A 25,292-nucleotide genomic window follows, 5' to 3' on the forward strand; every position below is an offset into this window, starting at 1 on the left:
CCGGGCTGCGAGCCGGCCCGGCTGAACCTCCCCGCGCACCGGGGCCGTCGGGGCGCGCAGTGAGCGGAGCCCGGGTCCCCGCGGTCAGACACAGACGCGGCCGGGCAGAGGGAGGCCCCGACGAGCGCTCCGTTCCCAGCGCACACACACGGCCGCGCCGAGAGCCGCGCTGCACGGCGGCGGGGCCGGGCGGGAGCGGGGCCCTGGAACAGCCCCGGCTCTGCTGGCTTCGCGCAGCTGACACCAACGTGCCCCAATCTCTGCTCCGGGTTTTTTTTTTTTTTTTTTTTTTTCCCCCATTAGTCGCTCTGTCGGTTTTAATTGCCCGTTTCCTAACGCCTCTTTTACTTCCTCCCCCCTCCTTTTTTTTTTTTTTCGTTTTGTTTTGTTTTGCATGCGATGCGTACGGTTCATTCCCACCACCTCGCTGCGGACCGGTGCCCGGGGGCGGCAGCGCGGCCGTACGCGGACCCCCCCGGCCATGTAAGTGACCGCCCGGGCCGGGGCCGCGGCTCCGCGCTGCGGGGGAGGCGGGGTGGGAACGGACCGGGACGGGACGGACGGGACGGTGCAGCGGCGATCCCGGGGGAGGCGGGCACGGCGGCCCTCGCCTTCCCGGGCAGAGAGCGCGGGGCGGAATCTCGGTGCGACTGTGAAACGTGTTGGATGCATCGTTTATTTTTACAGGTTTTAAGGTCTTCCAAACTAACCTAAGAGGCGATCGAGCTGAAAGGCTGCCCCGTGGTATTGGGAACAGGCTGGGGGCTGGTCCTGCTTCTTAAAAAGATGCTGTTAGAAACAATTAGAGCTGACAGCCCGCTGTACTCTAGTGAAAACAAACGGTTCAGGGAGCGGGAACCGGCGGCCGCCCCGCCCGGCCTGTCCCGGCCCGGCCTGCCCCAGCAGCGGCCCCGCAGCTCCGCCCGCGACGCCCCCGCCGCACGGCCGCTCCGTCGGGCCGATTCCGAGGGGCGCGGAGCAAACCCTCCCCCAGGGCCGAAGCCCTCCGTCTCTGCCGAGCGCCCCCGGCGCGGAGCGTCCCGTTACGCACCGTGCGCGGCGCGGAGTTGCGGTTATCCATCCACAGAACAGCGCGCTCTCGTTTTTAATCCTTTCTCGTGCGGCGTAGAGAGAAACGGGCCGAGGCAGGAAGGGGAGAGCTGCTGGAGAACCGCGGGGAAGGGGCCGCAGCCCGTGCCCTCCCCGCCACGCCCGCGAACTTTTCTTTCCGTCCCGGCAGAAGTTCCGGCCCCGTTCAGGGGCGCTGAGGGCAGAGCGGCCGCACTTTCCCCGCGAGGGGACCCCCGCGTGCGGGACGCGCGGAGCACGGCCGCGTCCTCCGCGTGTCCCGCACGGCACTCTGCCCCTCTCCCCCACCGCCGGACCTTTCCCCCCGCGGGCTGAGGCTGAGCCGCTGCTGCCGCAAACCAAGAGGCTTTTATTCAACACTCACCGGGCACCGCGCGGAGCACCGCGCCCGGAGCGAGGCCCCGGGCCGCGTCCTGTGTCCCCTCGGGCGGCACCCAGTGCCCCCAGAACCACCCGGAGCTCAGCGCTGTCCCTGCGGGGTCGGGGACGCCCAAAACGCACCGAGCCCTCCGCTCCCCGCTGCGTCCTTAGGCTTCTCCCGGCACCTTAGAGAGGATTTCTGCTCCCTCCGAGGTAATGACGACGGTGTGCTCGAACTGCGCCGATCTGCAACGCACAGCGAGCGGTTAGCGGGGGGCAGCGCGGCCCCAGCACGCCCGTAGGACTCACCTGCGGGTTTCGGCTGCCAGCGCTCAGCTCCGCCGATCGGGAAACAACAAAATCGGGCACCTTTTATTGTCTACCGAAATTGCGGTCCATTTGTCCTTCAGAATCTTAAATTCGGGGGAGCCCTCCATTATTATTGGCTCTGGAACAAGAAAAAAACGCCCGGTGTGAGCGGCGCTGCTGCGGGCAGGGGGGGCCCGGCGGCAGCTCCCAGCCGCGCTCCGCACCGCGCTGCCCCACCGGGGCCGCACTCCCGGAGGGGGACGCAGCGCTGCGGTGTGGGGAAGGCGCCCGCTCCGCTTTTGTAACAGAAGGGGATTTTATTCGAGCTTTCCTTAAGACTCCGTGGTAATAATCAGAACCCCAAACGCGCTTACAAGCAGCGGATAGTTCAACGTATCTGATTTAAAAAGCAGACCGACTTAAAACGTTCAACTCAATCAGCACAACAACGATTTTCTGATTCGGCTCTAATTGCCGCGGTGGGAGGAAGGGGCTTCCGTCCCCGGCACCGGCGCTGCACTCCGCGCACTCGCGTTGTGGGGCGGCTCTCACGAACCCCGCACGGCCGGCCCGGCCCGGAGCAGCTCTGCCCGCAGCGGGCAGCGGGACACAGCCGCGCTCTGCTGTCTGTCCGCACACCGCCGCAGCCGCGCTGCCAAAACGACGCGTCAGGTCCGCCGCTTAATGAGATTTACGTTCAGATTTTTCCTTTCCAAATTCGTGTCACTCGGGAGCTGTGTCGCCCAACTGATCCCCCAGTGCATTTGTTAGAATAACACTTGAATCTCTTTCCCAGGGACCAGCGTCGCCGCCGTCCCCGTTTCTGAAGGGACATTTCTCTGCTCAGAGAAACGGCACGGAGCTGGGTTGTTGTGTGTGTGCTTTTTTAAAGACAAACACAGAATACATTTACTAACCTATTGTGAACGCCATTCCCTCCTCCATTAACAAATCACTGTCATTGGCTAGAAAAGAAAATAAAAACGCTTTTATAGTTGTTGTCTCTTTTCACCTTTTTTTTTTTTTTTCGTTGTTGTTGTTGTTGGTAACAGCGCCCAGCACTCGGTTTCAGAACCCGTTCCGGCTCACAGGTGCCGCGCACGCCGGCCCCGACCGAAGACCCGATCCAAGCGCCCGTTCTCATTGTCCCCGCGGCCCGCCCCGCCGCCCTCCGGCCCCACCGGGGCTTTCCCATTCCCGCCGCCGTTTTTCCCCCCAGCCCCCGCCCTGACGGCTCCTCGCATCCCGGCACATGTCCGGGAGGATCGCCCGCCGAGATTCCCCCCCTGGGCTCGGATCGCACCTCCGTCGCCGGAGCCCTCTCAGCGGGAGGAGACGGTGCCCCGGTCGGGGGCCGCTTACCGTGGTGCCACACCTCGGGGTGCCCGTGGAAGTACGACCCGATGCCGTGGCCGACAAAGAAGGGGCACACCTGGAAGCCGCCCCGCTGCGCCACAGAGCTGCGGGGCAAAGAGGACACCGTTAGTGAGCACGGCTCGACCCCGCCACGCATCCGTACCGCCACCCGCAGCACCCAGCGCAGGGCCGCTGCCGGCTCTGAAAGAGAGCAGCCATCCCGTAACCATCATTAGGTTTCAGAGTGAACGGGTCTGCCGGGGCAGAGCACAGCACAGTGCAGCCCCTGCTGCCTGCAGTGCCCTGCTGCGTGCACCTGTGGCCTGCACCAGTGGGGAAGGAAACACCAAGCTGTTCCCTTCTGAAATACTGCGAACATCCAGTACCAAAACGTACTGCAACTCCAGAAAATCTGTTCATGCTATAATGAACAGTGTATTTCTACTGAACCCGTCAGCACAGTCCCCAAACCAAATCATCGTAATTATGGCACTTCAGTTCTGCTGGGAAGATCTGTCCGGTCCTTCACAGCCTCTCAAAAAGACCATCTTCCAGAGAGACAGATGTCCTGTCTGCAGGAACAGAGCCTGGCCCTGGGCCTCTTCCATGTCAGGAAAGCAAAATCCCACCCCAGTGCCCAAAGCTGGGGACCCAGAGGTCTGGGAGTGCCCTGTGGTGCAGGCCAGGCTCTGCCAGCAGGCCACTCCACAGCACCAACCCAGACAGCTCAGCCAGCAGAGCCAGTCCCATCCCAAATCTGGGGCACCTGAGGTGGAGTGCAAGTGACAGAGGAGCTGCTCCTGAGTATCATCCCCACAGTGTGCCCAGAGCAAACAGGAGCATGGGAGTGGGACAGGAGGCACTCTGTCTGAAAAGATTTTGTCTGTGGAACTAACAGCTTAATTTGTTGATTTAAGATCACGGTGGGCCCTCCACACTTCAGGTTTGCTTGTAGTGACAGCTAAACAAATGTGCCCACTGCCTCAACACAGAGAGCCATCACATTTCTATCTGGAGAAGACTGGAAATTTCATGTTTAGCTATCCCCAAATTCCTAATTTCTGGCAAAGATGGATACTAACACGGCTAGAAACTTGGCTTCAATTTGTGGCATTCAAGGTCCACAGCTTGATGTTATATATAGTTTATGTGGAAAAAAACCCCATGACGGTTTATGCAGCGAGCGGTCCCAGCACTGAGGGAAGTCCATGCCCCCCACCGTGCCAGCCGGCCTGGGTCACGGCTGGGGCTGGCTGTGACACCGCTGAAGGCCAAAGAAGATCAGAGAGGAATCACAAAGTCAGATTACTCAGAAACATACACAAAACAAAATGGAAGGTCTCCGGTGACCCAGCCTACAGCAATGCAGATAATGGTTCCCAGACGGGGGAGGCGATTCCCTGAAGAGAGATGGGAGGCCTGACATGCACCACACGGTGAGTTGTCCCTTCTCCTTCACAGGGCTTTCTGTGAGAGCGCAAATGGCCCCACTCAGCCCTGCCCACCTGGGGCACTGGTGTGGCAGCGTTCCCTCCTCTTGCCCTGAAAGAAGTGGTCCTTGTGCATGGCAGTGGTGAATTCTGCCACTTCCTTGCCCAAGAGATCAAAAACATCAGTACTTGAGTGGCTGGGATCAAAACGGGATGCTGGAATCAAGACAGGAGATGTGGAGCTCACGAGCCGTCACACCCACACTGATAGGCACCCACGCACCCCTACCTTCCCACTAGAACTTGTCTACAAGCTGACTTGGAGTTCTTTACCTAAAAATGTAGCGTGACCAAAGAACATGACATGACACGCAGAAAATCCATGGAGAAAATAAACTGCAGGCATACAACTTGGTCCCATTCAGTTTGGTTTTAACATTGTGCTTCAGAAGCTCCGTATGGGGAATTTCAAAGCACTCCACAACTACCGGCTTCACTTCAGAGTACTGAGGCAACCCAGTGAGCTGTCACACCCACGTGGGCACTGTGAAACCCCCACTCCCATCACGAAGGTGGTTGCCAGCCCCGCTGCGGCCTGCTAGGACCGTTCTGTCAGCGCCGGTGTGCCGCTCACACAGGGAGGGCTGAGCGAACTGCTGGCTTCAGCCATCCCTCTGCCCACCAGCATCTGGAGATGTGGGACCTGGCTAAGAAGCCTGGATGGCACAGAATGGGGCATTCTGCCCACCTTTGCCATTTGCGGCTGACAGGAGCTCAGCATTTTGGCCTGGCTGCCTCACACAGGATCTGCCAGCAACAGCCTTTCTCTCCAGCTCTCCCCGGGGGGCAGCCCCAGAGGATTACAGGCTCCGTGCTGTGCAGACACAGCTGGAGCAGCACTGGCTGCTGGTGGGACAGGAGGGCTGGAGAGAGGCAGGGCTGAGGGGAAGGAGAGCGTCAGCGTGAGGCTGAGGCATGGGGCTGCCTCCCCTCCGTCGGGGCACAGCCCAGTCCTGCCAGTGCCTGCAGACAGCACAGACACACTGCGTCGGCAGCACAAAAAAAACCATGGGGATTCTTCACCACAACCATCGTTAAAAATATCTATTGATAACGTTCACCATTACGCATTTTATTCTTGGAGCCATGTAGCACACTTGGGCAGAGGTGAATTGGTCAGGATTAAAAGCATAATCATTTAATGAGCCCAGTACTTGATTTCATGTTTGGCTGCCCAGCGGTACAGCCCAGCGGCTGCAGTTGAGTACCTGCAGGGCTGCTCCTCTGTGGCAGGTGGCAAAGCGCCCGTGCTGCGATGGAACAGCAGCAGCCACGCTGGAAGGGGAAGGTCAGTGAGGGCAGCACATGGGCAGAGCCCCTGTGTGCTGCCATTGTGCTCCCAAGGGGATAGCAGAGCTGGGCATCAGCTTCTTCTCTACCAGATGGCATCTGTCGAACCCCTGCCAGCGGAGGGATGAGTGTGAAGATGTGCTGCAGCCCAACACACTGCAACAGTGCAGCAATAGGCAGGGCCACATTTCTGTGAGCTCTCCCCAGTGCTCTGCCCCCCTTGAAAAGAGTTTCTTGGTGTATGGGACAAATCTCTCCCAGTGATAGGCCGAAAAGCAAGTTGGCAGGACTTCCTTATAGGGCTGGTCTTGTGCTTCCCACAGAGCCCCAGCGAGCACCCAGGAGTAAACAGGCGTCCCAGCTCCAGAGCAAACAACATCCACTCTCTCAGGACTGGGACTCCCATTCTGGGACCAAAAAATCCCAAACTTACACTGTCTTTTCTTTCTACTGGACTCTATTGCTTTTTCCTCAAGTTAGGTCTGCTCTGGTACTCTAAGACCTCATGAAGGAAATGAAGCAAGCCAAACCCTCCTTTGGGCCTGGCCAACATCCCGCACTGCAACCTGGGCTGAGCATCACGGGGAACTAATTCCCAGCTATGGGCACTTTCCCCAGCGCCTGCACCTCTCCCCACAGCCAGAACTTCACCACCTGCAGCCTTGCAGAGCAGCATGACCAACCCTATCCACCAACGGGCCTGTCCCACAGCAGCGGGCAGTGAGCCTGCCTGGGAGACACCAGGAGATAACAGATTAATGGGCACTGCTTTCTTATTTAAGGACATGCATGCATGTATCTTTTTTAAAGTTAAAAGTAATCAGGCTTTTCTTAAACGCAGTGTTAGCAAAATGTCCACGAATGGGCATGTTTGCTTTCTTTCTTTTTTTAATTCTTGAAATTGGTATCAGCTTAAGTCAGATATGCACATGGTAAAAAATATTTACTTTCAGTAGAGCCATATTGACTAATTTGAGAAAATAACAAATTTTGACTGGGAAAATACCATAGTATTTTTCACTTAAATAGTAATCCTAGACCAAGGGAATGCACAAGTTCAGGGATTCCCCATAATGACAATAAATGTTGAGGTATAATTAGTAATATTTTTGAAAGCCAACAATTGTTTCTTGAAAGAAAGGTACATTTTAGTTTCAAACTGGAACACAAATTACTGTATTTTTCTTACAATAGTGTTGAACTTTTATTTGAGGTTCTCTGTTTCTGAAAGCAGACATGATGGATTGAAATAAAAGATAATTTATTGCAATGCTTACTTTCAAGTGCAGAGAGAAGCAGTGTAATTGTAATTTACTGTAGCTGTCAAGGAAAATCTATCACAGATGACATTAAAATGACTTATTTTGCCTGAGCCACTTATTGTTTAAATGTGCATAATCTGATAGAAACAGATTTTTTTAAATCTGCTTTATATTGTTCTAAATTAATATCAAAACATATACTTAGAAGTTAAACATTTTAAACCATTTATTAATACTTTCCTCACTACTATTTTTTCCTAGGAGTTGGAAATTGGTTTATTTAACAATATCACGTTTGTGTTTTCTAGCTCTATACACCCACAACAGTTCCACATATCTAAGCTCAGTGGCTAAAAAGTAGGTTTCAAACCAGGTTTGTTTCTGTCTGAAAGAGAAACGCCACTGGCAGTAGAAGGAAACGGGAATATAGGGCCCAATTCTGTTACCACTGGGGCCGATTGACAGTTTTGCCACCATGTTCAATAAGAACACGTTAGCAAAGATTCCCATTCTTCCCGGCAGAGTAACTCCTGAATCCATGTAATCTTGTTTTTGCAACTCCTAGGCGATGTGACACGGAACTGCTGCCCATGAAACACTGTGTTTCAGCTACTGAGCTTCCGCAACAAAAAATATGTTACGGTGCAAACTTATTTCCGTAATGCAATTGCTCCTAAACCATTTATAGGAAGCAAATATTCTTATTTTTGGTGTCTAAGCACCTTCTTCAGCACCTTTATAGAAAATATGGATGAAAGATAGCTGGACATGTCTCCATTCTGATGGGCCTAAACGTTCTCAGGTGTTTACAGTCTCTGAGTCTCCCAAAACAGAAGAATTCGATAGATGGATGCAAACACAGAAAGCTGAGTAACCAGAAACACATAGCTTCACCCAGTCTCTTTCAGCAGAGGCACTGTTAACGGGGTTCTGAACAAACCAGCACATTTTAATCATCTACACAGGAAAATCTTAAAAAAATGAAGTTAACGACCTGCTATTTCATATGTAGGATTGGGCATCTACTGGCTTTGCTTCATCTGCTTTTAGAGGGAGCACTGCCAATATATTTACACTCTGCAAGTAAACTGACCTCCGTAACAGCACAGTAAAAATTCAATGTCACATTCAATTCTGTTCTTTCTCTTTTTTTAATTCGTTTCTTCTTCTCCTTTTTTTTTTTTTTTAAATACAGCTAGAATTAATGTAGTGAATCTGTAATGAAATGCATTATCCTGCATGGAGATTTATCAGATTTTCCAATTGAATGCCATGCTTTGCTCGCACTAGCTGGAGTTCACCTGCATGTTAGTGTGGCGTGTGGCTCCTTTTTGTAAAGAGTTAAGTTGAACACAAAAAAAGGGAACAAAGGTCAGCACCCAGCCGCCACTTGAATGTGAGATTTTTCTTTTTATTCCCCTTGATGTATACTAGGCTCTGTGTTATTAGTCTTAATGATGGAAAATTGTAGTGTTGATACAAATCTTTTTTTCAAAGTAGTAGGCGGGAGCTCCATTTGTTAGTAAGTTTTTTTGTGACTAAAAGCCATGGACAGTACATTTATGTAGCAGTAAAAGGCCTAGATGCTCTTTCCATAGCAGAGCTAATTATTCCTACTGTGACCTTACTGATCTACCCTGTTCCTAGTACATCTCATCTGCACGCCTGTTCCTCTGTGTAGATGGTGTCAGAGAATATGAAAAACCCTATAATGAAACCATTTTCATGATGGAGAAAGGCTACTGGAGTTGCACTTGCTACAAAGAGGCTCAATTATATGAGTAATTGTGATAATTTTCTACATTCATAGCCTTCAATGGGGAAAAAAGAATGAGAGCCACAAAGGAAAATTACTTTAACAAGAAAGTACAGAGAGTAAAAATGGAAGAAGAGACAAAAAGGGGGAAAAAATAACCAGAAAAAAAGTTTAAAAAATAGATCTGGAGGGAGGAATAGCAAGACAGGGAGAACAACAGAAATGCTCAAAAAGCCTATGTGCAGCTGTGTTGCACAATTAAATTGAATTTTTTTTTCTGCAGTTGATGAATGTGACTACTGCAAATGTGCCTCTGTAGTTAGCTATCATTTGTTGTTCCGTGACAGGAAAAGGATAATTACCTCTCAGAGAGAATCAAAGGCTGACATGCCCTTTAGACACAGCCATGAATGCAGAGCTCGATAGAATGCTTGAATAAGAATCTAGTGTTCTGTGCCCCCTTCTACTCAAGAATAAATTTTGTTAAAATGCAAGAGCACCACCAGTAAATTTGTTGAACCCTAGGTGTTCAAAAATATGAGGTGCATCTATCGACTCATCCCATTTGCAAAAATAAAACTACATTTTGAATTCACTTCTATTATATTCATGGACAGTAAGATAGTGAGATATGCATTAAATTTCTTTTCCCAGTAGGGGTCTGATTCAACATTTCCTATGAAAGAACAGAAAGACACTATCCTTTTTCTCCAGGCTAGTTAGCCTATAATTTAAAACTGTCAAAAACACAATTTTATACAAAGTCTTCAATAAAAGCTTCTCAGATATAACCCAAAGAGGTTTTACTAAAGTTTGATTCAGACTCTGTTACAATATTTTTAAAGCTATAAACACATCTGACTGATATTTTGCCGTTTGCTTTTTTCCTTAAAGTATCTGAAGATTTACAAAGAAAAAAAAGCAGCATCCTTTCAAGGTGAATAAGCCTTGCAGCTTTTAAGTAATCGCAACATATTCAATAGGACGCCGGGACCATTAACAGCCCGATGAAGTATTGCTTAATGAAATGTATACAATATATGTCTTTTTATTTTTTTTTTCCAAACATTTTTAATGATCTATAGGCACCTAAAAAAATTAAGCACAATTTTATTCTAAACCACTAGAAGAGGAGCCATGAGTGATGGCTAGAACAGATGCAAAACAGGGAAAAATCTCTTCATGTGAGCTCTTTCTTCCCTATGACGTTACTATGCACTGCTCTTTGTAAGATAAGAAGCTCTTGAGTTAAATATTTTTGTTCTTTTTAAACAAAGAGACTTATTTATGTTGACTAACTCCTTTGTAACATTCGTTATTGCTATACAATGAAAACAATGGCTTCTAACTTTCTTACACCACAAGACAGATGAGGTATAGTTTCACATACGAATAAAAAAACTCCAAAACCCACCACAGATTACATCTGTAAATATAAGTCTACCTTATGGATATCTTTGATTCTTTCCACAGTTATCTTTGCTGAGCCTGGTGTAACTCACTTAAAAAAAAAAATCCCTCTTACCCAAGGAACAACATTATAGCTTGGCAGTTCACATACTGATATCAGACTGAAATGATGGTTTTGAATCATAAAACATGTCATCAGCTTTATACCAAACCTCCAATAACCTTTGTCCCACTTGCCAGCCCTCCCTTTACTTGTCAATATAAGGCTTACCTGATTGTGTTTCCAATTACAGAGAAGGGAGCCCCTGGTCTGCAAGCTGCAATTGCTTCATCTCTACATTTCCTGGCAACCTCCACTAACTTTTGACCAGATTTATCCACACTGCCCACCAAAAAGGTTTCAGAAGTGTCACCATGGTAGCCATTGTAATACACCTAAACACATGCAGAAATGTAAAGACAGTTTCTTGTTTTGCATCCAGAAACAGATCACCTAAACTAAATCCGTTCTTTCTAGGAACGAGCTATGTACTGCAACAGATAGGTCACTGGTAGGCTGCACATGCAAGAATGAGACCAGAAAAAGCACAACACCAGAGGGAGGGAAAAAAAAAAAAAAGCACGAAAGACTGCAGGGTACATAAGGGTTACCAATTAAAAACTCGACAAATGCAGAAGTTGTGCATGGCTGCCTAGAAGAGCACAGGAGGAGACACAGGTGACGCTGCTCAGCTAGGGGACAGGAGCATGCCAGAAGCTAGGAGGGGGCCATGGGGTCACTCAGTGCAAAAGGGGTCCTGGGCTGGGATGGGGAGAGCTGCCAACCCATCAGCAATGGTTGGGAGACCCATCCCTCCACAGGGAACGTCCCCGTGCCAGTACGGTGGGGTTCTGCTCAGGCAGAAGGCACAGCGACCTGTTGTACTAATGACCTGCTGGCTTTCTGTTTGTTTGTTTGACATTTTATAGGCTGAAAGCCTCAGCTCTCCTGAAGTTTCCTCTTGGGCAGAGCGCCGCAGCACTGTGTGGAAATGGGTTTTGCAGCTCTGTAGTACGGCAGGAGGGACACAACTGTGGGAGCAAGCCAAATTTCCCTACCAAAAGACAAATTGTAATGGGGCACAGTTTTGATCTCCTAAAACATTTTTTTCCCCAAACAGTGGGCAACTATCCTCCTGGGACTAATGACTCATCAAGACTGAAGCACTGAACTTTTGCCACTCGCGAGCTATTTGTGAAAGACACAGACTCGCATTCCTTTTGGTCAATTGCAAATGGAAAAAAAAAATAAATTGGCTACAGACGGTTTATCTCAGGGCCAGGTTTGTGTTGGGGGGGAGATGTAAAGAAAATGCAGGCAGCTGCCGGTGCACAGCACTGCACAGGACAGTGAATGGCAGCGAGGATCCAACTTTGCAGTCCTCCCGGCGCACACCTCCCTCTGCCAGCTGGAGCTGCTGCTAGATCTGCTTTTACAATTTAATGCCTGCTGGAGAGGTTTCACTCCAGCTAGTCCGTATGTAAGCCAAATGACTTGAGTTGTAGCTCTAGCAACTACGGCACTTAAAAACCGAACAAAAACATTGCACTTCATCATCCCGGAGAAATGAGTACAGATTTAAAACACAGCAGAGCTTAAAAATAATTGCATTTACTGCCGGCCATCAACTGCAATTATGTATTTTTAACATTAATAAACTACAACCACAGCAACCGTAACACACTAATTCCTTAAAAGTCAATGAAAGATTTGAGTTGTAAGAAGCTTTACCTGCCAATAGCTGGCTGGAAATTGTGCAATGCTGACAGTTCACTGATGCACAATGCTTCTGTTTCTACACTTAAATACATTCTAAAGGCTACACGATGAAGCCAATAAAATTTGTATTTCACCTATGAAATTCTACCATCTTAATTGCGCAAAAATAGATTTTTTTCTTCAAATAATTTGTACGTCGTGCCAAGTGTTTCTAGTTAATAACCAGAATATTATTTAATCATTTTATAGAACCTGTATGCAATTATAAACAATTTGTTGAGGCATATTTACTTTGATTTTTACACCTTTGCCCTGTGAAACATCCCAATTGTGCTCGTTAAAAATAAATTAAAAGATCAATTAGCAACACTGCAAAGTAATATTTCTTCCTTAAATTGTTTGGAACTGAACAGTGCTCAAACACAGCACAGTTCCGTTTCATACGATATAAAATGTTTTCAAAGACAATTAGCAATTCCTACCCTTGCAGGAATCTTCACCTTCATGGGAACTTCGAGATTTATTTTGTTTTTTTTGAGGGTAAACAGAACACAGTAAGAATGTATTTTCCAAAAGACCACTAATATTTGGTTGTACATCTTTTGTAAAGCAGGGTGGAAAAGATGCATATTCCACGTTAATATAAAAATATCTGAGTTAGTATATCATGGAAAGGATCTGTGATATGAATCTGAACAGTTGTGTTTTTTTCTAAATCTAAGGAGTTGCTGTTATTATCCCGACAGATGAAATAACACAACAAAAAAAAAAACGAATGAACCTTAATGAGTTACAAAGAAACGAGATGTTAAATCCTTGGCTGTTGCAAGCTAATTTGGTCTAGTAAAATGAGCAAAGCTACACCAGTTCACCACAGTAAAAAAAATTAGGCCCAAAATATACTGTAAAAATGAAAGATCACACTGTGTGAAGCTGGTAGTCAGAATTCTACAATTAGGAATTACGGAGATGGGGAAGAAATGACAAGGAAAAAAAATCCCCAGAACAACGCAGTTCTGGATCAGACGTATAGCATGGGAAAAGGTCAGTGACCCCAGTGTTTGTAGGAAAAGTGATTTAGAAGCTGGAATCTCATGCTCGAAGGTAAGTACAACTGAAATTTCTTCACTTCTACCAGTATGAAATTTGGGCCCAAGAAAAATTTTAATGATTAAAAAAATCTCATTCCTATGGTACTCCTTTGTATGTCAGATATTGCAAAATAATGCCAGAATTCAAAAGACATCTGTGTCCGTATTAAAAATAAACACCACTTTGGGAAAATAAAAACATGTGCAGCGAAAAGACAAAAAGCTTCTGCAAGACACAAATACATTGTGCTGCCTATATGAAACGAGAATTAAGTTCCCAGTTTCTGTATTTTCCTGCTCCCACAAAAATCCAGCTGGTGTTTATTTAAGTAGCTGTAATTGACCATTCTCTGGAAATATTAAGTCACAGTTATATCACACTATTTCTGTTTCTGTGCAAAAGGTTCAGGGCTTTTATACCAGAAATGGAACACAACACTACCTTCGGGGATTTTAATAAATGTAGGGAACACTGCTAGCAAAAGAGTTGCTGTCCAAATAGACTGACATACACAGGCCAATGTAGCCTCTAATGACAGAGTAAGATAATGACAGGCCCCACTCAAAATCAGCAGGAAGAGGAAGATCAATCTTGGCAGAGTGAAGGAAAAATGCTGGCTTTCTTCATGTTAGCTCATCTCATACATATCTATCTTCAGCTGCTGCCCAGTACTGCGGTGCTCTGCATTAACTACACAGTGGATCAATAACAATTACACCTTCTCAGAAACATGACACATAGCAGGATTGGGTTGACATTTCACTTAGGCCAACATTGATCTCAGTGCATCTGATTCCAGTCCTAAATTCAAGTCAGGCCTGGGTCTAGCTGGAATAAACACACAGTTAAAAACAAAAAAGGAAACCAGCTGCTTGTGCCTTGCCTTAGAAGTAAACAGCACATCCATCTGTGCGCTCCCCATCTCCCATCCACTATTCTTCCTGTTGCTACCAGGAACTCTAAAGTTGATCAAAGACTATTTTTTATGTGAATTACTCACCGTGACATCAATGTTGATAATATCTCCATCCTGAAGAGGTCGACTGAAACAAAAACAGAAAGGAGAAAAATAATGGTGACAGACGGTTCCCAACAAAGGGAACGTAAGAATAAACACCTAATGACACATACATAAAAATCAGAGGGTAGAGATTTCGTGACGGAGGAAGGCAGAAGAAAACAGAATAACCGTTTTTAACGTTCAGCTCTGACTACTTTGAGAACAAGTGTAGCTGAATATAAAATAATGAGAAACAACTAGCGGGAAAATATATCAACATCTGAAAAGTCCACTATTATGTTTATTCTTTTTCTCTCACTAGGGTTTGTATTTTACTTTGTGAGTAGCTGAATGTGCTGCAAATGATGATAATAAAAAAGCACATAAATTCAAATATATTTATTCCTTACCCTATACTTATTTCACTGGAGAAAGAAAATCAGAATTATTCTCTGTACTGTTTTTTATTTTTATTTTATTTTCTATGCACTAAACTCTAGAGGCAGTATGCTGTTTTTTCCCCCTCCCCCCCCCCCCCCCAGTATCTGGACAAACAGGATAATATTATTGCTTTTCTACTTCAAATACACTTGTATAGCATCTATCAGCATCGTGCAGTAACACGATATGTATCTGCAATACATCTACATGTGACATATAGTTAAGCTGAAATATGTTCAATATTAAACACAATTTATTAATTTCAGTTCAACATTTTCATTCCTGGTGATAAAATGTACGTTACTGGGGAAATACCTGTCAGGAATACCATGACATACCACGTTGTTTACAGAAGTACAAACAGATTTTGGAAAACCTCCATAGCCCAGAGGTGAAGGATAGGCATTCCGTCTGATTATTTCATGATGAACAATGGAATCTATTTCTTCAGTTGTCATGCCAACCTGAAATATCAAAAATAACATTCTGTTAAAAAAGCAAAGCTAGTTTTTCATATTTACCGAATGTGATTGCAGCCAAACATTTCAATGAAATCTTGGGTGTTTCAAATTCACTGCTTTAATACAACACATGAAACTGTCTGATACACTTTACTGACACATTGGACTATTTTTTAAAGAGAACAAGGTTTTAAACCAAGGATGCAATAGAAACAAGCACTCTAAGGTTCTTAAAAAACCTAAAATATGCTCTACTTCCTTCCAGTCCTTTTTTCCACGTTTGCACTCAGAGACACCGATTTTCCATGACATCTTGTTTCAGTAGCTGCTACAGAAATGGTTTTTATGCTTCCAGTCCTTTGAAACATACCACTTTCCTCTTTTATTTGTAAAATAAAGGATATTAATTCTTTTTAACTGCCTAGTCCACATATCATTATGCACTTGCACATTTTATGAAATAGTTCTCTTGAGTTGTAAAACAACTAAGTATTTGAGTGCATATCTTGAAGATATTTTACTTCAAGTTGCCATAGGTTGGATGGCCACAGTGAATCTACATGCGCTTATCCATCATTTTCTGGAATGTTCACTTTTATGCTTGATGCTTTCTAGATTCATCTTTTTCTCATGATTTTACATATTAAAAAAACCTCATAGATCATTCAGCCATTTTCTGAGGATCTGTGGAATGGAAAAACAAACAACGCTTACATTATTGTTCTTCTAGCTTTTCTTTTGGATCGATTCTGTCTTGAAATTGTTAGAGCTGAAATTTGAGATTTGGTAGGGAAACCTCCCTCATTGAGAAGAAGTGCCTTTGAGGGTTCCTGTGCAAATTGATTTTGATTTGAATGAGTTTTGAGCCTTTGAAAATCATACTTCACACACACACACTACAGCAGCTATGATTTCTGAGGACATTTTACTAACATATGGAATACAGGTAGGCTGTGGTGCAGAAGGCATACATAACCATATGCTGAAATATTCAGCAATCGTATACAGAAAATACAACAGAGCACACTTGTGTCCTGTGCTGAGGATAAAGCTGGGTCTATTTGCTCAGCTTGCGTCTTGCTCAGCATGGAAGCATGGCTGGGCAGATGAAGAGCGATGGCAACACCCAATATGCAATTTGGGGTTCCCGTGCAGCTGCCCTGCAGCAGCTGTTGATGGCTGCACTTTCTGCATACCTTCTGCACGCACTGCTGCAGACAGCAGTCCTGGCTCCGTGCAGGTTTGTTGCTCCTGCCTTTGCTCATCCATATACCACCTGCAGCAAACAGGAAGATGGAAGCACAGTGCACCACACTGGGTGCTGCTCCTGTCCAAGGAGTTCAGTGCAGCTTTTGAATGTCCAGTGGACAAGACTGAGCTGCCTGTTTGGGAGACTTAGGTGCTATGAGAAGTTCTGCTTTAAGTAGTCCCTGTTTTACTTGAGGAGGCACCTGCAGTACACCACATCCCTTACAGTTGACCAGGCAATGTGGAAATATTTTTTTGGATACAGTCACATCACAGAATGTGCTGTTCTATTCCCAAATCTCTTCCCCAGACCTAAGAAGTGCTATCATATAACACCACATGAAGTCCAATGGGAAGTATATGGCAACAGCAAAAATATGCTCAGTCCATGGTGCCTCTGTATCCAAATGTTGTGATGCCACTGTTGTCTCACTGGTGACATTACTGCTGGCAGATCTTGGCATGGATACAAGCTCTCATGGAGGGCTGTGCGCAAGCTATAGGAGCTCTAATCACTGTGTGAAGGGAATGGACTCAAGGAAAGGCAGGAAGCAGTATAAATTAAAGAGTAGGGCTGGCATGAGAACAGATGGGTACAAACTGGTTGCACAAAGATGCTCCCTGCTGATGAAGAGAGGCTCTGAGACATGCTTCCATTCAGAGCAGCCTTGGAGAAACGCTTGTAGTACAAAGCAGAGCTGGCCTGGGCAGCGTCTCTGCTCTGAGTGCCACTTCCCTCCCTCCCAGCCTGTGCCAGCTCCTGGTCATCATTTCTCTCAAACACTCTCCTTCTCTCCTAGGATCATTATGTGTATGTAGAAGCTTCTTGCTATTATGTACCGTTTGCAGTATCAACTTCGTCATAAACTATATTGCGCTCCATATAAATGCATTTTATGCATAATAAAAAACATGTATGATAAAACAGTATTACTGAAAATCTACTCTTGTTCATAATCCTCACACTTGAGGTAGAGTCCTGATTCTTCAGATACATGTAAGTGTCCCTAACTTTATAGAAGCAAGTTTTACTGTACCAGGAAATAATTGCACATAAAATGTTAAACCTGAATATTTGTAAAATTAAAGCCTCAGGCAGTTTTGTTACTGGCCACCCCAGCTCTAGAACTAAACCTCTGCAACAGTGCGATGAGAACAGAAAGAAAAATGCATGGTAAAGTGGTATCTTTTTCCCTTTTTAAGAAAATGACATTGACTTACAGTCTCCATCTATCTCTGCATCTCATATCTACTCGGCCCATTTTACCCTATTCTGTATGCTATTAAATGAAATATCAAGGTAAGGTGAAAAATCACTCCTTCATCTGCAAAAACTTGTAGTAGGCTCCTCCCAGCATATTTATTCTTGAGAGGTATCCCAAAAAGCATACTGTAGAAACGTTACTGGAAACCTTGAGGCTTTATTACCAATGCACTCTGGAAAATAGTGTGGAGCTTGGCAGCTGTTTTTTCCAACAGCAGCTCAAAGACTTGTGCTGTGCCAACCCTGCGGGACAGCGGGAGTTGAAGGACTAAGGGGAAGAGAAGCAGCAGCCTGGCCCCTTGGCCTTGCACATATGCAGAGTCAAAGAGCAGAATATATGAGGATGATTGGCCATAAAATTACAGGGAAAAAAAAAGTATCATGGGCCTTTTGAGAAACTCATTTGATTTGGCACAATCCGAACGGCGGGAAGATTACGAAGACTGCACCCGAGCCAGCAGCTCAGGCTGCATAGATTTAAAATATAGAAATAGTTAAGTAGGTATATCAGGAAGTGAATCAGAAGTTAGTAAGTCCTTTTTCAGTGTCTACATTAAAGTTGGATGCACAATAAGGACAACCAAAAAAAAAAAAGTAGGAAAAAAAGTAAGTGAAAGCATAAAAGACATTCAAGCTGTTTGGGGACTTACGTAATCATTACCTTTAAGCCCTTTCCAGCCAGAAGCAGGACATGACGGGCCAATTGACAAGCCTGACGAAGCCCTTGAATCTGATCTTCATTCTTAATTTCTATGTCGTCTCCCCAGTCTGGTACAATGCCTGTCGTCACATAGTCTGGCTTCTTTATGTGCTTGGAGAAAAAGGATTGAAAATGAAGATCAGAAAACCGAGCATGACAATGGGATCATTTTCTCAGATACTGCCTCCTGCTTCATGGCAGCTTGCCCTTTCTGTCGTAGTATCGACCTTCCTAAGCCATCAGGGCAAACCCTCAAGGCTGCCTCAGTATTGCTTGCACTGCCCTTTTGAACTTAACATTGCCTGGTACTACTGACTTGTGTAGTCTGTTAACCTCCCTGTGCTGAAATCCTGAGGACTGCAGCCCACTTTCAGCACAGTCCCAAGTTTTAAAACTGTGAGAGAAAGATTTATAACCTTCTTATTTTCTTCTGCAGAGAGTGGCACATCATATAGAAAAAGCATCTGAACACTGCAATGACCTGGACAGTGTGATTAGATCCTTAGTTTCTTGCTCACATTTTTCATAAGACTTTTTGTGTGTTTTTTACTAAGAACTCTGGGATTTAACTTATTTTAATTCAGAGTTTTCACTTGTTAATCTAGTTCTCAGACTACATGCTAACTTGTACATCTACAATACTACGCAAGGATATTCCAATTTCTGTGACGCTGAAATTGTAATAAACTTTCTTTTCTGTTTGCACAGAAAGCTCTCAGTCTTCACATGGAGGTGAAATTTAATTTCTCATTATTTTTTTGAATCCACAATAATTTCACAACAAGATAACATCGCACAGTGAGAAAAATGCACTCGGCTTCCATAGGCGCTGGTGATCTCACCAGTGGGGTGGGAGAGTGTCTTCACCCAGTAGAGTTGGGCTTTGCGTCAGTTCACAGAACACGGAATCAAGCTGGTAGGGCAGGAGGCAAAGCAGCCACTTTGGCTGTATACGTGACCACACAGCATCCCAGTGTGGGGGTAAAGAAGAGTGGTGTAACCTATTAACTCCAGGAGGACTTCAAATAAGAAGGCCATTGTTGCTCCTACTGGTATTTCATCACTTCTTCTCTTTTTGAGTGTAACTGTATCTTTACCGAATTCACATCAACAGAAATTCAAATGTGAATTTCATTTAAGATAAATGGCATATCAGCCTTCACAGCACCCTGTTGAAATATATACCATCAGACTTAATTTAGAAGGAAAAACTACATTCGCTGGATTACCCACTGCATACACTACAGCACCTCCACCACATCCTTGGAAGGCACTGATTTTCTAACTGCTGAGACCTGAACCTGTTGATCTGTGAAAACTTTTAAGGGAAAACACCCAAAGCAGTGTATGTATAAACATTACACCTACAGTTTCACAACAAAATATTGGGGAAAAAGCAAAAGTCATCTCAATCTGGTGTCTGGCATACTCTGTAGCAAGTGATAACCTTATCCTCAAGTTTTCAGAGTTGAAAAATTTAGACTAATTTTAGACAGGGTAAGCACAGTGATCTTTGAAGAATACTTTTTAGTATGACAATATATTTCTTCCCCTTTATCCTAAAAGAAGCAAATGATAAAGTTTTTCAACCTTTGAAAACATATAGAGCACAAAACCACATGCTTTCCCTGCACACAAAGCTTCCATAGCTCCTTAGGTGTCAGAGCCCTACATTCAGCATCCCCATCTGCTTTCCTAAACAACATTTTTTACTGTAGTTCTGGCCCATGGAAATATTTTGCACTTTACACAAGAAATCTATAATCATGTGGAAAGTACTAATGCTCATCCAGAAAAGCACTGCTTAGGAAGGGCAATTTTTTGGCTGAATGAGAGATGCTTTGAATGAAAGAGACAGTTGAACTGCATGTTGTAATTAAAGAAAAAGAAAAAAAAAATAAAGGAAACCAGAAGTGGAACATATGTTAAAATGAAATGAGAAAACTTCTTCTGGCCCCAAAATAAATAAAGAGAAAACTATATGTTGGAAGAAAAATAATACCCAGAGTCAAGATTAGTTTGGATGGAACAGTGGGGCTGTAGGGCAGCTACCAGCAGGTATTGTGTGCTCTCATCCTGAACCTGACTCAGCAATTAACAAAACATTCAGGTAGATATAAACATTTTTATAATTAGCTTGCTAGAGATGTATACAGAAAAGTACTCAGATGTTCATGAATGATTCCTAATGATTTCTAGTAGGACTGTCTATAGTGGTCCAAAAGGAGAACCTGGACTAGAAGCATTAAGTGCTGACAGATGATTATAACGTTCCATGTTTATATGAATGTAACTTAACAAGCCCCAGGTTTAAACTCTCTAATAACTAGATACATCACCCTGCTTAATGTGGTAGGGAGCTGAAAACTTCTCTCACTAGCGCTGTTATTTCAAATACCAGACCATGACGTAGGACTGTATTCAAACCTTTCAATGCACTTGATCAGCTGTGCAGTCAACTCCTACACTGACTGAAAAACAGATTAGATAATAACAATTGCAGTACCTTGGGAACTGGATGAGCTGGAGAAACCATTGCTGGCCAGACTACGCTATAAACAGCATTTCTTTGTCCCTGCGAAAAGAAGCATCTCCGTTGTTGATTGCTTGATTGCCTGTGCAGGTAGACACGATTGCATGAAGAAAAAATTCTGAGGCAGTCCGTCACAGAACCTGTTAACAGATAAGTTTGAAATGGTTAACTTTTCTTCTACTACCATGTTACAAATCGTAAAATGTGAAAAAAGAAAGGCACCGTGTAAAATAAACTGCAGAACTTGTGCAGTAGCCAAGAAATTAAAATCTTGTACCATTACAGTATTAACACCAAAAAGCCCTGAGACAAAAAACAAAACAAACAAGCAAAAAAACAAACCCACAAAACATTACGTCAGAGCTTTATAAAATATTGTATCTGTTTTGGTTTAATGCATTAAAACGTAGCATGGGGAAATTCCCCAAACCTGACAGCTAGGACTGACACCCAATCTGTAGCAGCTTGCACGGCCAGAAGCTGCACTGTGCAGGGCTTGGGGAAAGGGTAAACAGGGGACAACTGCAAGAAATTAAGAAAAGAAATAATTCCATGTTCATTTCAGACATTTTCATCCAAAAATTCTCAATGAATTCATCACATGTTTCAGCTCTCATCATTTGCATCAATATTCAAAGTTTGGGTTCAGTCTGTAGCCACCCCCTGCCTTAGCAGGAAGAGAACAAACAGCACAAGTGATTTTTTTAGTCTTGGTCAAGGGCAATTGAGGCCACTGAAGTCTGTAATTGTCTTGGAGTATATGAATCAGATTTCCCCTAGTTCACATGGGAAGTTGGGATGGCAGTTCCTGAGTAATCATTGCCCTCACTTACTTTTTGGGCAATAATACGTTTTGCCAAGAAAAATGGGCATGAAGGCTCAACTGTTGTCAGAAAGACAACAGAAACATAGCAAAGCATCACAAAAGATGACGCTAGAGCATCAAGACAGCAAAGTACACTAAATTTGAGAGGATTATTTACACTGTCAAATTAAACACTATAAAACATTGTGTTTACTTCCTTTGCTAAAAAATTCTGTAATCTAAACTGCAGTTTCTTTTTTTTTTTTTCATGATGGAATAAGGTTCATGTAATAGTTAAATTGCCTTTGAAAGAAGTCATACGTGTATAAATACAAGAGCAGCCTTCTGTGGCAAGTAACCAGCATGAATAATTAATACTCAGTAAAAAGAAAGTGGTTTTGTTTAAGAAGAGCTTACCTAAACATCACAGAAATTAAGAAATTTGTCTACTGCATATTTTTAACTAGGTAAAAATTTTTTTATTTGTAGGAGTTTCTTCTGAATCTTGTCTATTTTTATTTACTGTTTATTCCTTCCTTTGGCTACACTTATCTTGTCCAGATATCATATCTCCTCCCCTGCTCACTTGGCTTTATAGATGGCCCTTTTACATCACCCCACGATACACAGAAGAGTTGAACTACAAACTTCTTGTGCCCCCCCAAAAATGAATGCAATTGCTGCACAAGGCTTGCTTTAGACTCGTTCCTGAGCATCTCTGTACACTGGGCAGTGCTAAGCTTAGTTAACAACATCTGAATTTATGTGACACCTGAAAAGCTGTAGAGAATTTTACTCAATGCAAGATTTTTGCTGTTTTAAACCGTTCCCAAGTAATGAGGCAGAGTTGGAGGGCAATGCTCAGATCCCGCTGTCAGCATAACCCGGGTACCCTGCTGACAGTCCCCTGCTTCCTGAGGGGTGACAGTGTCTCTGTGGAAGTGGAGCTGCCCCATTAACAGGAGGCAGTCTTGGACTGGTGTTCTGTAAGTTATCATCTCATCAGTAGGCTCATCTCTTACTACTTTCCCAGCATTTCCTTCACAAGGAAAAAAAACTTGTCCAAATGAAAAACAAAACCCTGCACAGTGCAGAAGCTCATCCAATGAGTCTAAAGCATCCTATAACTCCTTACACAGCTTGCATGCATTTTGGGAAGCTGAAAACACAGAATCTGCAGAGGCAGCAACTTTACAAAGCGCAGCACGAGAACCTCACTCTCACCACAGCTGATGGCACTGCCCCACAGCTCTGCACCCATGTGCTAAAGGCACCAAAAACCCACACAGACAGCTGCGAGCAGCCAAAGTCCACGCAGTCACTAACAGCCTAAGTTGTATTTCCAATACTCCCCTTTCAGTGGTACACTGCTGGGTACCTGTCCAGCTGGGCACATTGCTCAGTGGCAAAATACAGGTGTAAGTGTGTCAGTTATTTGTCAGCAGAGCTCTGAATGTCCCAGATCAGCGCATCAAACCAAATCCGATCAGTGTGTTCACGCCTATCAGCCATCCCACGTTCAGACAGGATACCTTCTTACTGGGAATAAATTTTTTCCCTCTGTTCCCCCAAAGCCACACCGTGAGTCTTGTCACAAGTAACGGGATAATGAGGTACCGCGGTCTGTTGTTATCCCACTAACTGCTCATTATAAACCAGACGTGCACAAAAATACCCACCGCTCAAACAGGTGAACTGCGACAACCAAATATCACCACAGTACGATCTGTCTCCTAAAGCACACCGCAAGAGTAAGAAACACAGAATAACTAAACCTCTGTTTGGAACAACACAAAATTATAAGAGAAAACATTCTCCTTCAAAGTAAAAATAAAATCGCATTAAAATATAACGACTTTACTGTTTCATAATGCAAATCTGGACTCCGTCCACTTCCTTCCATAAGAAGGCCTTCCTCATGTCTCCACAGCTCCTTTTATTTTCAGGCTCCCATATTCACAGCTAATTTGATATAGCAACACCATCAATCACTGAGACAGCAGCAACTGGCCGTGTGCTCCGTGTCGCCCCAACCGCTGTGCTGCTGCCGGCCCCTCCACCCCGAGCAGCTCCTGGCAGCCTCTGATGGACTTCTCCTGCCCGAGCACATCCTTTTTGTGAAGCTTTCTGTGTGCATTAATTGCTGCGAGATGGTTCATAAAGGCAGGATTTAGGTGGCTTCCAGCAGAACTGCAGGCATCAGAGAGCCGGGCAGCCTGGAACACAGCAACACAGGCAAGATGCGAGCTGCCATCTGTGTCTGCCTTTTCTCCCCCCGCAGCAAGGTTGCGTCACTTGCCACAAATAACAGAATATATTTACTATCAACTGCAATAATGAGAATTATTATCGGTGTTCCCAAAACCACATCAGCAGAGACGATGCTCTGCGTGCAGAAAATTACAGACAACTGCTCCCCCGACTCTGTGGTGAATCCCACTGCGCAGGCTGCATGTGTGCCTGCTGCTGGATTCCTCTGCACACCTCAGACTTTAATTTGTATTAATCATATAAATACGTGCTGCGAGCTTTCGTGAATTACCAGATGGATTTATCTTTTGTGGAAATCACATTTTCTTTTCCTTTTAAATGAGTCAGGCAAAGGGGCTGAAAACAGAATTCAAGTGCGATGATGGGTGGGAGCGTTTTAAGTGACTGATTTTGCAGCACAAATGTGCCCTATATTTATTAGCCTTTTACTCTAGGTCTATTTTAATTGTTATCTGCTACACTGTATAATGAAATGCTCCCATTTCACCCTCAGAGCAGAGAGTTTTTTTTATGTGTATCTCTATTAATGACCCTTAATTAAGTTGATTTTAGTCATTTAAATGTGATTTTCCTCTGGTCAAGAAGTATTTTTAAAGGGAGATGCTGGAAATGAACTCGCGGTTAAGCGCTTCTCTAATGCTGCTTCTTCGACAGTTACAGCAATCCATCTGCTACATTTCCAACAAGGTGCGGAGTGGCCATGCAAAAAACTGTTCATCCATATGAGTCATGAAATGTGGCTGTTAGAAAACAATTCTTCGGTATTCATTTATGAAAGACTTCGGGTTTCCCAACCATTAGCAAAAATGTTACCAAGGCCAAATTTCATGAGGGTTCTACGCTACAACAAACACAAGGGCACACCGTGAAAAGGAAAAGAACTACAATTAGAACATCCTAAATACTTTCCATCATAAAGCTTGTCCTAATACCTACAGAAGCACAGCAGTGAAATCATTTAGATTTACAAGAATTCATGCCGAGCTGATTTAGGAAATGAAAGCAGCTTGCTCTTGATAAAGCAAGTTTTGCCTAGAATATATGAACATTGGGAGTATCAGATAACTAAGTTTTAAATACATGATTTCATCTATTTTATCATTTAAAAAAACAAACCTGAATTATAATAACTATGCAGATTTTCTGAGTATGTTGATATTAGAGGATAAAATACTAGAGATTTTTAATCTGGCTTGTCAGGACATCTTACTATTGTAAGAATCACATCATTTTGCTTCTTGGGCAAATTTCCATTGTTTTTGAATCTTTCAAGTTTGAAGCAAAGCATTAGAAAACGTGATAGGTGATAACATATGGAATCCAACCAGTGTAACTAGATAAGAATCGATATAGCTTTTCATATTTAGTTAACAAACGCTCAAATTTTCGCATCTGA

The 25,292-nt window shown here is 44.5% G+C and overlaps 1 protein-coding gene across 2 annotated transcripts in view; it reads right to left on the reverse strand.

The window, feature by feature from the left end:
* Positions 1-1,418: 1,418 nt before the first annotated feature.
* Positions 1,419-25,292, reverse strand: part of METAP1D (methionyl aminopeptidase type 1D, mitochondrial) — a 42,732-nt gene continuing 18,858 nt past the window's right edge. For both annotated transcript variants that reach the window (XM_421997.8, XM_040704195.2), the window contains exons 2-10: positions 20,794-20,960; positions 18,249-18,398; positions 14,930-15,078; positions 14,174-14,216; positions 10,594-10,757; positions 3,121-3,218; positions 2,676-2,723; positions 1,819-1,897; positions 1,419-1,695 (exon numbers count right to left, since the gene is read on the reverse strand). In XM_421997.8, coding sequence (XP_421997.4) covers positions 1,617-1,695; positions 1,819-1,897; positions 2,676-2,723; positions 3,121-3,218; positions 10,594-10,757; positions 14,174-14,216; positions 14,930-15,078; positions 18,249-18,398; positions 20,794-20,960 — 977 coding nt within the window. In that variant the 3' untranslated portion in view covers positions 1,419-1,616. The remainder of the gene's footprint in view (positions 1,696-1,818; positions 1,898-2,675; positions 2,724-3,120; positions 3,219-10,593; positions 10,758-14,173; positions 14,217-14,929; positions 15,079-18,248; positions 18,399-20,793; positions 20,961-25,292) is intronic.

Source organism: Gallus gallus, chromosome 7, assembly GCF_016699485.2.
Source record: "Gallus gallus isolate bGalGal1 chromosome 7, bGalGal1.mat.broiler.GRCg7b, whole genome shotgun sequence".
Lineage (NCBI taxonomy): Eukaryota > Metazoa > Chordata > Aves > Galliformes > Phasianidae > Gallus > Gallus gallus.